This window comes from Octopus sinensis, linkage group LG6 (assembly GCF_006345805.1).
Source record: "Octopus sinensis linkage group LG6, ASM634580v1, whole genome shotgun sequence".
Taxonomy (NCBI): Eukaryota; Metazoa; Mollusca; class Cephalopoda; order Octopoda; family Octopodidae; genus Octopus; species Octopus sinensis.
The window spans coordinates 55,786,192-55,802,849 of record NC_043002.1 but is presented as its reverse complement, the minus strand read 5'-3'; the positions used below and the strand labels follow the sequence as shown (position 1 = coordinate 55,802,849).

Genomic DNA, 16,658 nt, shown 5'->3' with positions numbered 1-16,658 from the left:
CTACGGGCACGTAAACACACCAACGCCAGTCATGAAACGATGCAGTGAGACAAACAAAGACATACATAGATATATACATATGTATATACAACAGTCTTCTTTCAGTTTCCATCTACCAAATCCACTCACAAAGCTTTGGTCAGCCCGAGGCTATAGTAGAAGACACTTGCCCAAGGTGTCATGCAGAGGGCTGAATCTGGAACCATGTGGTTGGAAGCAATCTTCTTAACACAGTGCCATACATGCGCCCTCTTCACCCAACCCTGTGTGTGTATGTGTGCGTGCGTGCGCGCGTACATATTACCATGTGATATCAAATCGATGTTGGTACATGGTTACACACAAACGTTGTATGCATTGACCAGTCTACCAACCATATCAGCAAAATTGGATTATGCACACACATGCATGCATACATACTTACATAAATACACACGCGCACACACACACACACACACACGCACATATTGGTTACAAATTTTGGCACAAGGCCAGCATTTTCAGGGGAGGGGGTTAAATCGATTACATTGACTCCAGTATTTAACTGGTACTTATTTTATCGACCCTGAAAGATCTGTTTTGGCAAGGTTTTTACAGCTGGATGCCCTTCCAAACTCCAACCACTTTACAGTGTGGACTGGATGCTTTTTATGTGATGAATTGAAAATGAACAAAGTGAAACAATTCACAATGGCTAGGGGCATGTATTTGAACAACAATAATGTATAAGGTTATATTAAGTAACACACAAGATAAATTCTTGATTTATTGAAATTATCTTTGCTTCTAGAAAAGAGAGAATAATGGTTTAATGGAAAATAGGAACAATACCAAATAAAGCGGGGAGATGATCTCAAGAACGAGGATATACTATTATAAGAAGGATAGTGTGATTGTTTGGAGAAAGGAGGACAGCAGTGGATATGTGTTTCTGCCTCAATTGGCATCATCATCACAGCAGTAGCTGCACCTGCCTTATTCCAGTAAAATAAGAAATATAGATTCAAAAATGACCAGTGGACTGAGAATTGTGGTATCAAATTCTTGTGTGGACTTTGCAGCAGGACACCTACCCCATCCCTCTATATGATAGAGGCTTTACATTGACTGTGGAAATAACAAGATTTTAGCATTGATTGTGGAAAAAGGAGCTGGGCTTCAAGAACAAGTAGAAAATAGATTATTTACATTATTTACATTTGATGGATATTTGTCCTCATCTTGTTTGTTATTAACACAATGTTTCATCAGGTGTCTTGGGGAAATTTCGAACCTGGATTCTCATTCCTAAGGTATTTTTTAATGTTATTATTATTATTGAGTGAGAGAGCAGTGCATGTATCAAAGTGACACTGGAGTAAAATATACGAAGCCCAGTATACCCATCATGACTATCCGTCTGATAAGGGTACACCAGACACATGCATCACAACCATATGTGCGCGACCTGGTAATCTCATATCAAGATAAACAGCGTATGACCTTGCAGGTGGGGCCCAGTTAGAATTTTCTTCTGGTCGAGTAGCCCATTCTGCTCAAAAGGTCCCTGAATAATGATTGTTTAAGGATGTTGAACGAACCACCCATGTTTCCAAAGGTGAATTATCCAAATCTCCAAGAATTCCCTTCAACACACGGCTATGATGCTCCCTCATTACTTCTGCTTGTGGTCAGAGATACACATATCATCAGCCACTAAGGGACATTGTCAAGTGGTTAAGGTCAAACAACTGACAAGCAAATCTGTGGTATTGAGCAGAATATTTGCTGTAGCTCATCTTTTATACCAAGACAAAACAATGTACAATATAACACTCCCAATCAGTTAAGATCAGAAGCCATGAGAGCCACTGTCTGGTACTGCATCAGGGCATTTATTATTATTATGATGATGATGATGAAGGTTATTATGATGATGATGAGGGTATAGCAGCTGAAACGTTATGTTAACAACAAAGAAGATGAGGACAAATAACCGTCAAATGTACATAATATCTTATCTCTTAAATACAGAACTGTAGAAATTAGTAGACTCAGGATTAGCTTTGAAAAGATCAAAGTGATGCAGATTAAAGCCCTAATCCTACCTTCTATCTTCGTAGAATAGTAGGTTGCGGAATATGAGATTAGGAGTAATGGAGACATAGAAAAATAATGTGAACAGTAGAATGGGTAAAGCATAGGTCATAGTCCCGTGTATGTGCCAAACCAAGACAACAGTAAGCATCAGAAGGGACATGAAGATCCGGTTACATGGAGAAATAGTTCTGTATGATGGCAGTAAAACATGTTAGTGAAAGAGGGCAAGGAGTTCGACACATTCTGTCAACAATATCTACTGAAGATCCTGAAATTGATTGAATGAGACAATATTACAAATAGAGAAATCTTTCTGGAAATCAAATTCCAGTCCTTTCAAAACAGTGTAGGGCTGCTCTAGGTTTGACTGGCAGGTCACATTCTGTACTTAAGTCATTTGGTATGTAATGACTGCAATGACTTGTTATCTGAAGAAAGAAAATGGGAAAGGGTCCAGTCCTGAGAACATTTGTGCTGGTGCCACTGACAAGCACCTGTGCTGTAACAACATATAAAGCACTGGTACTAGTGCCACACATGAAGCTCTGGTGCTGCTGCCATGTAAAAAGCACCCAGTCCACTCTGTAAAATGGTTGGCATTAGGAAGGGCAGTCACGTAGGTGTGAGGAAAAAACTGTAACAGATGGACTACACAAGAAAATCTCCCGTGTATGTTTAATGATGTGGGAGGACCTAAAACTAAGTTTAAATAAGATTTACAGATACAGCATGAAGTTTTGTCGGTGAACAGGTCGCGGTCTCAAAGCTACGAAAATATTTTGACAAATTAAATTTAAATGTTGAAGTGAATCTAACGGTTTTTGTGTTTCTTAAATGGCTTATAAATACCTTCCACGCTGCAATTGTTATATATATGTATGTATTAAAGAAAGCAAAAAATAAAACAAAAATGATATGTTCAGTATGTTGGCGACAGGACTAGAGACTTGGTTAAATGAAGTTGTACATCATCTCCCTCTTTCTCTCTCATAGCCACTCTTTCTCTCTCTCTCTGTCTGTCTTCGCCACTGCACTCACCATCTTTATGTCTACAATTACTCTCACCCCACCATGAGAAATAGTAGGAGTGTCATTGAATAGTAAGAGAGCGGGGTCTAAGTGTGTCACACTGACACACAGATTAGTTTTCACAGGTGGTGAAGAACGACCTTCGAACTTTAGGTCTCACCGAGGAAATGACCAGAGACCGAGACCTTTGGAAGTATGCTGTGCGTGGGAAGGCCCGGCAGGACAAGTGAGACCATAACCCATGGCCTCTACCTGGGACGTAGCCAGCCCACTTATGCATACCTTTCCTTCTTGTGACACAAACCCTACTTGTGAAGACCTGTTGAGGCAAGTGAAAATCGAAATCGAAATCTTTCAACATCAATGGAAATTGTAGCTGAGATAACAGTGTCGGTGGCACGTAAGAGAACCATCCGAACGTGGCCGTTGCCAGCGCCGCCCCGACTGGCCTCCGTGCCGGTGGCACGTAAAAAGCACCATCCGATTGTGGCCGTTGCCAGCCTCGTCTGGCCCCCGTGCCGGTGGCACGTAAAAAGCACCATCCGATCGTGGCCGTTTGCCAGCATCGTCTGGGACCCGTGCCGGTGGCACATAAAAAGCACCCACTACACTCTCGGAGTGGTTGGCGTTAGGAAGGGCATCCAGCTGTAGAAACACTGCCAGATCAGACTGGGCTTGGCGCAGCCTTCTGGCTTCTCAGACCCCAGTTGAACCGTCCAACCCATGCTAGCACGGAAAACGGACGTTTAACGATGATGATGATGATTATATTAGATAAATCAACAAAATAAACAAAGACGGAAGAAAATTTCTGGCGGAACATAATAATATTTACACCGTATAATCAGTCTTCAAAGCGAAGATAGAAATAGTGTCAGGTTTTAGTAATGGCGAAGAAGCGGGAACGAGAGATCCCTGAACTGGTTTGTTTATTAACCCTTTACCTGAAATATTTAACTGTTAAAATAACAATTCAACGAACCGTTATTAATAATGTTGTATTTAAATGACAATAATTTTACTAAGAAGTTTCAAATCTCTTTGAATTTAACTGAATTATTGAAATGTCGGCTTCACAAACGATATCGTGTTGGGTTTTTCGGCTGTTCTTGATTTTACTTATTTTATCACGTATATTTGTTTGTAAAAGGGTCTATTATTTACAAGTATAGGCATTCCTTCGGAATATTTAACAGGTTTCTCTGAATAAACAAAGTAATTTATAAAATTTCATACGGAATCAACCAATGTAAATATACCCACCCTTTCGCAACAGGGACTGATTCTAAAGCCTTAATATAATAATAATTAGTAATTAAATTGTATTAAAAAGTACTTTTTAGTTGTGAGTTGAACTTCAGCATGTACACGTGGTTTCTGTGGTTTAGAAAGAAATTTTAACTAACCTAAACAATAATAACGGGTACGTTTTGTTCAATGCGAAGAAGAATTATGCGATTCTTCGTATGCTTTCAGTGAAATTGGTCAAATGAGTCGTAGACCATCACTAATTAATATTAAAGATAGGTCATCTTTTATTGTTTACTTGGACTGCGGCCATGCTGGGGCCCCGGCTTAAAGAATTTTTAGTTGAATGAGTCGACTCCCCACCGACCCCAGTACGTATGGTTTTAAAGCCTGGTACTTATTCTATCGGTGTCTTACCAAGCCGCTAAGTTACGGAGACGTAAATGCACCAACACCTGTTATCAAGCGGTGGTGGATGCACACGCACACACATATATAACAAGCTTCTTTCAGTTTCTGGCTCGTGGCTATAGTAAAAACCACTTATCTTCGGTGCCCCGGAACCATGTGGTTTGGGAAGCAGCTGGTTTCTCCCCAGCCACGCCTGCACCTATATTGTCATGTAAGAAAAAATCTTCCACATTCATCGTCTTCCCATTATTACGACACAAAACGTCTCCTCCGTAAATACCTAAACACAACCTCAATTTTTTTTCTTCCATTCATTTTTTTCTATTTTACATTTTTCCTCTTTCACTAGTCTCTTTTGTTTCGCTTTCCGCTTTTCTTGTTACTGTTCCTTAGTCTTTTATCAACTAGAACTGGCTGCTAAATTAGTGACTTAAAAGCCTTTTGAAATTAAGGATTCTCACAAAACTTAAGGTACCAGATTTAAACCTGAATGCACACAATGTCACCGGTTCTATTCCTGACTTGCTAAAAATAGCAGCCAAATCTCCTTCAAATCACATCGCGCCCTGTTGTATAATGTAACCCTAAATTCCTGAGATGGTTACGATTGGAATATCTTTGATTATAGTTCTGCTTGATTAGGGTTGGCCATGCTAAACAATAACAAGATAATCAATAAGGTCCCTCGTTTATTTACCAAGTGTATTAATTAAACTTATTTCTATTGTTGATAAACTGTTTTGTTCATTAAAATGGACTAAAATTCTATATTTTTCATCTTTTATTTGTGTCATTGGACTGCGGCTATGCTGGGGCATCACATTGAAGCGTTTAGTCGAACTATTTGACCTCAGTAGTTATTCTTTGAAGTCTGAGACCGATTCTTTTGCCAAAATGCTAAATTCATCATCATCGTCACCATCATCATTTAATGTCCGTTTTCCATGCTGGCATGGGTTGGACACTGACAGGAGCTGCATCATGTTCCAGTGTCTGTTTTGACATGCTTTCTATAACTGGGCGCCCTTCCTAATACCAATTACACAACAGAATGTACTGGGTACCTTTTACGTGGCACCAGCACTGGTGCTTTTTATGTAGCACCACCACCAGCCAAATTGTGAAGACATAAACAAACCAACACCAGCAGTCAAACAGTGGTGGGGACAACCACAATGCACACACACACACACACACACACACACCTACTTACATGTGATGGGCTTCCAAAACCATTTCTATTTACGAAATTCACTCAAAAGTCATGGATCTAACTGGATCTACACAGAAGACATTTTGCCCAAAGTCGAGGAGAACCAAAACTGTCTTTTGATTCCCTGTTGAAAGTATTTTGTTTTTAAGTTCTTAGGAAAAACAGAAACCTTAAATCTTTTCAGATCATTGTCATCATCATCATTTATTTTTTACTGGTTTCCATCATTAGACTGTGACCATGCTGGGGCACTGCCTTGAAGAATTTGTAGTCAGATGTATCAATCCTAGCACTTATTTTTTTAAAGCCAGCTACTTATTCTTTTGGTCTCTTTTGCTGAACTGCTAAGTTACAGGGATGTAAACGCACTAACACTGGTTATCAAGCACAAAGGCATAAATATATATATGATGGGCTTCTTACAGTTTCCATCTATCAAATCCGCTCAGGGCTTTGGTTAACCTGAGGCTATAGTAGAAAGTGCTTGCCCAAGGTGCCATACAGTGGGACTGAACCTGGAACCATGTGGTTGGGAAGCAAACTTCTTACCACACCGCTACACCTGTCCACTTTTCAACATTTGCATGAATCAGATGGAATTTAGAAAGGTAGATTTTCTATGGCCGGATGCCCTTCCTGATGCCAACCCTCACCAGTTTCCAAGCAAGGTGATATTTCCCATGGTCTGACATGTTTCTATGGAATATTAGAAATGAACAACAGAGACTCTTGTTTATAACTATCACACAGTGTCAGGATAAGGAGACAGACACCCTCTCTCTCTTTCTCTCTCTCACACACACAAAGGAATTCTTTCACATCCACTCACAAGGCTTTGGTCAACCTGGGGCTGGAGTAGAAGGCACTTGTTCAAGGTGCCATTCATTGGGATGAACCCCAGACCGCATGGTTTGGAAGCATGTTATGCTTCCATGCATAACAATTTTGTATTTCTTAAATTCTTCCAATTAAATTCTTGAATGGTAAGGTGGCTATATTTAAAAGAATTTGGCTCTGCTTTTTATAGAAGCATTTGTTGCTATGTTATAAATGTTATTATTTATTGTTATTTAATTCTTTATATTTTTATTTAGAAAATTGCTGATCCTGTGTCAACTAGTCATGGCCTTGTTGCAGTTTGTGGAATTGGTAACAAATTAATGGTTTATGGTGGCGCCAGCAAAGCATGCAATGATGCAGGTTTGTGTCATAATCTTTTTCAACTTTACACCTGTTTCTTTAGTGATTTTATATCCCGTACTCCTCCTCCATTTAATGTTTATTTTTCATGTGGATCTTCCTCACTATACACATAGGTTATGTACTTACCTTACGTGTAATGAGGAAGCATGGTGAACAAGGTGAACACTTCAGTGCAAGCCAAGGCATTGTAATAGTAATTACACATTATGTATATGTACTTTTAGTAAAGTTGGTCTGATTTATTGAGAGCTGAATGTTCTGACTATGGACACTACACAAAGTGAATGCAAGGAAATGAACCACTAACCTTAAGCTTGATTGTCCACAACTGCATTGATTTATCTAGCCCTATTTTTGGAGATGAGAATGATGAAGGGGAAGTGGCTGAATCTTATGTGACCAGATTGTCAACCAAAGAGTGTGTCTTATTCACTTAACCACATCAAATAAGACTTCTGTATTTTGTTGACTATGTATCAAAATGCAGAGATGTTCTATCATCATCATCATTTAACGTCTGCTTTCCATGCTGGCATGGGTTGGACAGTTTCACTGAGGGCTGGCGAGCCAGGAGGCTCCAATCCAATCTGGCAATGTTTCTACTGCTGGATGCCCTTCTTAACGTCAGCCATTCCGAGATTGTAATGGGTGCTTTTTATGTGCCACTGGTATGAGGGCCAGTCGGGTGGTACTGGCATCAGCCACACTTGAATGGTGCTTTTCACGTGCCAATCAGGCAGTACTAACTAACAGCCACGACAACAACTTCACTTGACTCAACAGGTCTTTGCAAGCACAGTTTATTGCCCAATGATTGAAGGGTGCTCTTAAATAGGCTGGTTACGCTGCACTGGCATTGGCCACGGTTACGGTCTAACTTGGCTTGCTGGGTCTTCTCAAGCACAGCATATCTCCAAAGGTCTTGGTTACTTGTCACCGCCTCGGTGAGGCCCAATGTTTGAGGGTCATGCTTCACCACCTCATCCCAAGTCTTCTTGGGTCTACCTCTTCCACAGGTTCCCTCTACTGCTAGGGTGTGACCTTTTTTCATGCAGCTGTACTCATCCATATGCAGCACATGACCATACCAGTGCAGTCCATAGAAACTATTTTACTTTGCAGCATGGATCATGTTTGTAAGCCATTTCAGAACACACAAAAACCGTTAGTTTCACTTCAACATTTAAATTTAATTTGTGTCAAAATATTTTTGTGCTGCAATTGTTTTTGTTTCAGTACATGATCTCAGATCAAGTACTACAGCTCTATAATGTTTTACTTTTAATGATATAAATGTTCGGTGGGTGAAGAGAGCATTGCAGGGGAGCAGTTGGCCGAAATATTTTCAATGATGTCATAAGAGAAAAACTGCTGTTGTATTTCCTTACATAGAATGTTTAATGACCCTATGTTTCAGCAAAGATTCCCCTTTCCAAATAGAAGAAAGAAAATATCGAGTTTAGAGAAATGTTTTGTTATAGGCAGAACATTCTATTTTTATTTATCTGAAGCTAAACTTAGATTATAATGTTCCTGCTGTCACATTATTTACACATATTATTACAGTTTTTTCTAACAACAAGAATTTTTCTGGTATAAATCTCTTAATACCTTGTTTCTATGACACAGACTTCTTGCTTTAAAATGATCTCAAACCCTTCCATCAAAATTTCATTTTATTTTTTATAGACATCAGATTAATAACAATTGTTTTACTAAACTCTTTGTTATTTTCAAAATTGATTCAAGCAAAAGCAAATATAGGTGCAAGAGTGGCTGTATGATAAGTAGCTTACTTCCTGACCATACGGTTCCAGTATCAGTCCCATTGCATGGCACCTTGGGCAAGTGTCATCTACTAAAGCCTTGGGCCAACCAAAGCTTTGGGAGTGGATTTGGTAGATGGAAACTGAAAGAAGCCTGTCACATATATATATATATATATATATATATATATGTGTTTGTCCTCCCACTATTGCTTGGTAATTGATGTTGGTGTGTTTACATCCCCATAACTTAGCGGTTCAGCAAAAAAACCAATAGAATAAGTAGTAGGCTTACAAGGAATAAGTCCTAGGGGTCGATTTGTTTGACCAATGGTGGTGCTCCAGCATGGCCACAGTCAAATGAGTGAAACAAGTAAAAGAACAACAAATTGTTTAATTGTGAAATGCGAACGTTGCTTGTGAATGTTACCTGACATGATATTCAGGTTGGCTGTGAGGCAACCCATCATCCACTTAACACCAGATGAACACCTTAGAATTTTTTCCAGATTTAAGGAATAGTTACATTTTTTACACCATGTAATATCATTTCTTTTTTTTTTTTTTCTTTCTGGTATTGTTGCAGATCACATAAACCAGAATCTACATGCTGGCGGTGGCTTACACGAAGTGAAATGGGAGAAAGAAATGGAGGCACCAATTATGCGGCGTCTCGTAAACGAGTCCCACAGTAAGTATTGTTAATTAGTATTTGATGAGCAATAACTGTTACCTATTGATTAACATGCAAAGTAATACACTTCCTCCACCACCCGACCACCATGGCCACCACCACTCACCAATCCAGATGATCACAGAAAATACATATAAGCATCAAAATAAGATTGACTGCCAGTCCTTTGCCCTAGCTCTGTGCTGTGTTCACCAAAGCACAGGTGTGTCTGTGTGGTTGAGAAGCTTGCTTCCCAACCATCTGGCCCTGGGTTCAGTCCCACTGTATGGCACCTTGGGCATGTATCTTCTACCATAGCTTTGGCCTCACTGAAACCTAGTGAAGGGATTTGGTAGATGGAAATTGAAAGAAGACCATTGTTTTGCATATGTATGTATACATATATATATATATAATCTTCATTTAACGATGTTTTGTGCTGGCGTGGGTTGGGACAACTGAATAAGGTCTGATGGGTGCAGGAACTGCACCAAGCTCTATTGTCTGCTTTGGCAGGGTTTCTATAGCTGGATGCCCTTCCTAATGCCCACCACTCCAAGAGTGTGTACTGGGTGCTTTTCTCATGCTACCAGTACTTGCGACCCTATTAAACTGGAGGGAAGGGGCTTTAGGCTAGCAGATGAGGGTTAAGGTATGAGAAAAAGGGATGGGGTAGAGCAGGTTCTTCTTGTAGGGGAGCTCCATGGCTACTCACATTTAGAAGAAAAGGAGAGAATAAATCAGTCATGGAGGTGGTACCTCAAGATTTGAGGTTAGTAGAAGTGATTTGGGACAGAGGAACGAGAAGTTTGGGTGAGTTGGGGGCTTACAAGAGTGTATGAAGTGTGGGGCTGGAGATGGGGGAAACAGGAGGCAATGTTTGTAAGGATTGGGTACAGTTGAAAGATGGGCGTAGGGGTAAGGATGGCCAACAGTGTGTGAGTTGGGGAAGGTAGAGGGATACAAGAAGAGAGCAGCAACAAGATAGTAATGATGATGCAGTTGACAGAGGGAGGACGAGAGAGAGAGAGATGACATGGTTGGGTAGGGTGCAGGAGAAGGGATGAAAGAGAGAGAAAGTGAAACTGCATGAGGATAGAATTTGATGGTTCTATGTGAAGATGGGATGGTGGGGGTGTAGAGAACATTATGAGTAACAACACATTATATGTGTGTGTGTAATGTCTATACTCTTATCATGTGATGGTTGTAAAGGAGCATCACCACCATACATGTGGTGTTCATTTCCAGTCTTTTGTAAAAACATATCTGGGTGATGGGGAAATATTATGTTGTCTGGATATACTTGTGCTTCTGTAATGTAACATGATTTTAAACTGCTTTTAGATATATTTGTGTCTTTGCAACAACAAGCTGAGAAGTTGTCCGATACCGAGTTAAAAGACTAGTAAGTTACTAAATTTCATTTTGTTTAATTTTTACTAAAGTGCTAAACTCAGCCTGTTTGGAAACTGGCTCTTCTTTATTTGCAGTTGAATGTCCTTGCTTGTTGTTTTGCTACTGTTTGGACATTAAATTAACAAAATTATGATTTGTTTTCATTAAAACTCAGGTAAAATAAACACCAGAGATGCTTTGCCCAATGAAGAAACTGTAGGAGCCACCCAAATCTTTTGCAAACTCTTCTAAATTCATTGCAATACTGGAAACCCTTCCATATCATTAACAGGTGTCTCAGGGCAACAAGCACTTTGCCCCTTAGTCTGTACATTTCACCTGAGTGGGGCAGCAAGGGCTCAGCTATTCTTAATCTAATCAACAGGATGTAGCAGTATTCTATTTCTCAAATGGCTGGACATCTTTAATTCATGGCTGTCTGACAGCAGCCATGCTTTGTGATTGTATGTGAATAGAAAGAAGAATTGTTCAACTTTTGAAACCTCCTTTCTGCTGAGGTAGATCTCACATGAAAGTTTATAAACAATATTTAATGAAGGTTTATAAATATAGCAGTTAATATTTATCATCATCTGATGTGGCTCATATAGGGGCGAGTGTAGCTGAGTGGTTGAGAAACTTGCTTGCCAGCCATGTAATCTTGGGTTCAGTCCCACTGTGTGACACCTTGGGCAAGTGTTTTCTACTATAGCCTTGGGCTGACCAAAGCTTTGTGAGTGGATTTGGTTGATGGAAACTGAAAGAAGCCTGTCGTGTGTGTGTGTGTGTACACACACACACACACACACACACACATATGTATAGAAGACAAAATGGGATTAAAAATTTCTGGCAGACATCAAGTAAGCACTCAGTATAAAGGAATAAGGTTAAATTTCCAACAAGTAGATTCCAGTAAATGTATGTAGATTACAAATCCCATGTAAATCCAGTAATCCTTTTGTAGAATTTTAAGAAATTAAGAGTATTTAACAACAACCAATAATATTTAAGATGACACCTTAAAAATCCAACAATTGTTTCAATTGCGTTAACAGATACATACATCTAATATGAAGAAATGATTTTCTTTGTACATATTATTGGTTGTTGTACATCATTATCATCATCATTTAACGTCCGTTTTCCATGCTAGCATGGGGTGGACGGTTTTGACTGAGGGCTGGCAACCAGATGGCTGTACTAGGCTCCAGTCTTGATCTGGTAGAGTTTCTACAGCTGGATGCCCTTCCTAACACCAACCACTCCGAGAGTGTAGTGGGTGCTTTTTATGTGCCACCTGCATGGGGGCCAGTCAGGCGGTACTGGCAGTGACCTCGCTCGAGTCTTTTTACATGTTCCACAGGCACAGGTGCCAGTGAAGTGACGTTGGTAATGATCACGCTCGAATGGTGCCCTTTTTACATGCCACGGGTACGGAAGCCAGTTGGCTGCTCTGGCAACAATCACACTCGGATGGTGTTCTTGGCACCCTATTAGCACAGGCATAAGTGCCAGTAAGGCGACGCTGGTAACGACCATACTCGAATAGCTGCTCTGTCAACGATCACACTCATATGGTGCTCTTTGCACCCCGCTAGCACGGATGCCATTCATCGAAATGATTTTGATTTTGATATATATATATGTGTGTGTGCCTGTGGCACGTAAAAAACAACATTCAAGAGTGGTCATTGCCAGTGTTGCCGGACTGGCTCCCGTGCAGGTAGCACGTAAAAAACACCTTTTGAGCGTGGTTGTTACCAGTACTGCCTGACTGGCCCTTGGAGTGGTTGGCGTTAGGAAGGGCATCCAGCTGTAGAAACTTTGCCAGATCAAATGTGAGCCTGGTGCAGCCTTCTGGCTCGCCAGTCCTCAGTCAAACTGTCCAGCCCATGCCAGCATGGGAAGTGGACGTTAAATGATGATGATGATATACTCACATACACACACACGTGTCTGTGAACCCTTATTTTGACATCACTTGATGTTACAAAAATCACCATCATACATGTGATGTTCATTTTCAGTCTTTTGTAAAAAATATGTCCAGTCACAGGGAAATACTACTTAGCCTTGTTGAGCTTGCACACTATTTGGGCCATAACATCACTGTTGTCCAAGGTGTGTTGATATGAAGACACATAGAAGCACAACACAAACATGCAGGCTTCCAGACAGTTTCCATTTACCGTATTTGCTCACAAGGCATTGGTCAGCCAAAGTTTACAGTAGGAAACATGCCTGAAGTGCCACACAAAAGAATTGAATCTGAAACCACAAAGCCACATGGTTGTGAAGCAAACTTCTTAACCACTTGCTACTCCTACATAGAAATGAATATTGCAATTACAATGGTGTGTAAAGGGGTTGGTGTTAGGAAGGGCATCTAACCCAGGGAACCATGCCAAAACCAGACACTTGATTTTTGTCAAACTATCCAATCCATGCCAACATGGAACAGGGATGTTAGACGATGACAATAATGACATCCTCTAGTTACATAAAGATACCATGGTACCTTGTTGTTGTAAGGTGGACTGAGGTACATTAAATTAAATATACAGTGAAACATGGAGTGTGGGTTTGAACTGAGAACGTTGATATTTACTCCAGGATTTGGATTTTTAGCTCAGCTCTTGCTATTTAGTAATCAGGTGCAGCTTTGTACTGGGAGTGTTACACCTGAACAGAGAGATAGACAAATATTGTATTTGCTATATATTTATATGCACTGCAATTAAATTATTTATTTTTCAGCTTAATAAAAGCCAGTCGTCATTATCGTTCTGTTGTGAAGGGTTGTTGCTGGACTTTACAGTATGAATCTGGTAAGTGTAGACATTAAGAAAAAGAAAAAATTTGATGGTTAACGTTTGAAGTGTACTTTTGTCACAATGGATAACATCAGGAAATATGGCATGCATACAATAACTGTATTTTCCCTTTTTATCTTGTATATAAATACTAGAGTGTTACTTATCCTATGATGAGTAACTTTGGAAGTATACTTTTACAATCATTGGTAATATCAGGGAATATGGCATATATACAATAATTGTAATTTAATTTGTATCAAATTTCTTGGTGCTTATATAAAATGAAATGAATATTTTGAAAAATAATTATCGTAAAATAAAATTAAATAAAACAAATTTCTCATTTGTATATTTACAATAAATATTTCCTAATTTTTTTCTAAATTTAATCTACATAGTCACAACTTACTCCATTGAAAACCTATTTTTGCAGAATTTCATTTTTAAAAAATCTGTATTTTTTAGGAAGTAATGATGCCTCCTATGTTAACTCCCTCTATATCTTTCTTTTAATCTCTCTTCTTACCCTCTCTCTATATGATGTAAAGCTTGACTAGAGAAATCAACCAATCAACTAACAGTTATATCAGCTATGTATATATATATGTATTACTTCTACACATTACAGCAATATATTATATTTGTCCATAAATATCATATATATATATATCATATATATATATATGTATATAGGTTAGTTGAGTTATAGGTTAAAATAGCCGTCTAAGGGATGGAAGTATCCATTACACTACTGGTATATTACCTATGTTTAACCATGGGCATACATATGCCAACATATTAAGCTCATAAATTATAGGTAAAAACGGGGATAAACATGGGTTTATCAAGATACAGTCTATTTGTATTGAATTAATAAATAATAATTGATGTTAGTCAATTGTTTTTCATCAATATTTCTCTATTTTCTGTTGCCAGCATGGAAAGCAGACATTAAATGATGTTATATATATATATATATATATATATATATATATACACACACACACACCACACACATATATATTGGGCCTCACAGGAGCAAAGTGGCTGAGTTCCTTTTGAGTGTTGGTCCTCATGGAGGAATTATTTTGTACTTGAGAAGACCCATCAAGCTGAGCAAAATCTGTCGTGGCAGATACCAGTGACATGCAAATTGGCATCCATGCCGGTTGCATGTAAACGCACCCCAGTGTCACGCAAATGGCACGTAAAAGCACCGACTACACTCTTGGAGTATCTGGTGTTAGGAAGGGCATCCAGCCGTAGAAAACCATGCCAAGTCAGATTGGAGTTTGGTGCAGCCTTCCAGCGTGCCAGCCCAGTCAAATGGTCCAACCCATGCCAGCATGGAGAACGGATGTTAAACGATGATGATGATGATGATTTTTTTAATATATATATATATATATATTAATTTATTGGCTAATAATGGTTGTTCTTTACCTTTTCAGAAAAGATTATTGATGATGAGATGAAAGCCCACTTTGAAGATCAACAACAAATATTCCATCTGATTGAATTGATTTGGAGTCTGTGTGAAATTCTTTACATTGACACCATGCCAGGTAATCTAATCTCTTCTAATCCAAAGTTGCCTGGAATTAAAAATATTTTAATCTCATGTCTTCTTAATTTCACTCCATAGATGTTTCTTATGCTTTTAACACCTTTATAGCCATTTGACCTATTTTGACCCCTTTCATCCCTTCAGGGCCCAGTTTAATTCACCCTTGAATCTGTGATATAAATTTCATGTTTTAAAGTAATCTAGTTTTAAAACCTATCAAAATTTCCTGTTAATTTAAATTCCAACACCCAGTTTAATAATGACAAAGTTACTTTACTAAGTTCTTTATTATTTTCAAAATTAAAACAGAGGCAATATTTCAACAAACATGGTAAAAAAAAGGGTTAAGCCTTTGCACCTGAAAAACATTTGAAAATATTCAATAATAAACATCTCATTGGATAAACACTTCACAATTCTTTGGTTTTATCAAAATTTCTAAAAAAAAATTTCAGCTATGAATCATAAAGTATATGCTGTAAAAGTACTTTTGTTCACTTAAGCATATACAGTATATTTAATATAAGCACATGAAATTGAAAGGGTGGCCATAAAGACATGTACATTTAGGTGTAAAACATTCCTTCATAGTTGAATGTGAATGGCATTCACTGCAGATTTTTGTCTGAGAGAGGAAAAAATCTTACACACTGTATGTAGAGTTAGTGTGTAAAAACAAAAACACACCAAGTTCCAGATGACATCTACAGACACCAGTGTTTTAGTGTATTTTCACCTCCTCAGTTATAGATACTGCCTCGTTCATTTACAGTCAGTCAGGAACTTGAGTTTCTATGTAGAAAACATCAAACCACAATTTTGATGGTGTGTGTTAAAAACCTGCCAAGCTGGAATTAATTCAGTAATGGTACACAAAGTAGTGAAGATCAAAAAATCCTGTACACGTATATTCTTAATACAACCTTGCTCCCTAGAATGGCTTTGCTGCAGGATTTTGTCTTAGAAGATACATTTCTCCTTGTAGACTTTCAGTGTAAAAACAATTGTCAGTTCTGAATGACTTCAGCTGATCATCGGACATGTTGCAATATGATTTCACCTCCTCAGTGATAGATACCACCTCAGTTGTATGTAATTTTTTTTTATATTATGCAAACTTTTTTGAAAAATATGTTAAAAGAACAAGCATCAAAATAACAATAACTGCAAAAAACAACTTGTAGAAAATATGAAACAAAATCTTAATGGCAAAACCAAAAAACCAAAAAAAACAAAAATGTAATTAAAACAA

At 38.6% G+C, this 16,658-nt stretch overlaps 1 protein-coding gene across 1 annotated transcript in view; it reads left to right on the top strand.

Moving 5' to 3' along the window:
* Nucleotides 1-3,886: 3,886 nt before the first annotated feature.
* LOC115212952 (nuclear pore complex protein Nup85) overlaps nt 3,887-16,658 on the top strand; it is a 43,639-nt gene continuing 30,867 nt past the window's right edge. The window contains exons 1-6 of the mRNA XM_029781805.2: nt 3,887-4,031; nt 7,075-7,180; nt 9,536-9,640; nt 10,970-11,030; nt 13,781-13,851; nt 15,291-15,404. Of these exons, the coding sequence (XP_029637665.1) occupies nt 3,996-4,031; nt 7,075-7,180; nt 9,536-9,640; nt 10,970-11,030; nt 13,781-13,851; nt 15,291-15,404 (493 nt within the window). The 5' untranslated portion in view covers nt 3,887-3,995. The remainder of the gene's footprint in view (nt 4,032-7,074; nt 7,181-9,535; nt 9,641-10,969; nt 11,031-13,780; nt 13,852-15,290; nt 15,405-16,658) is intronic.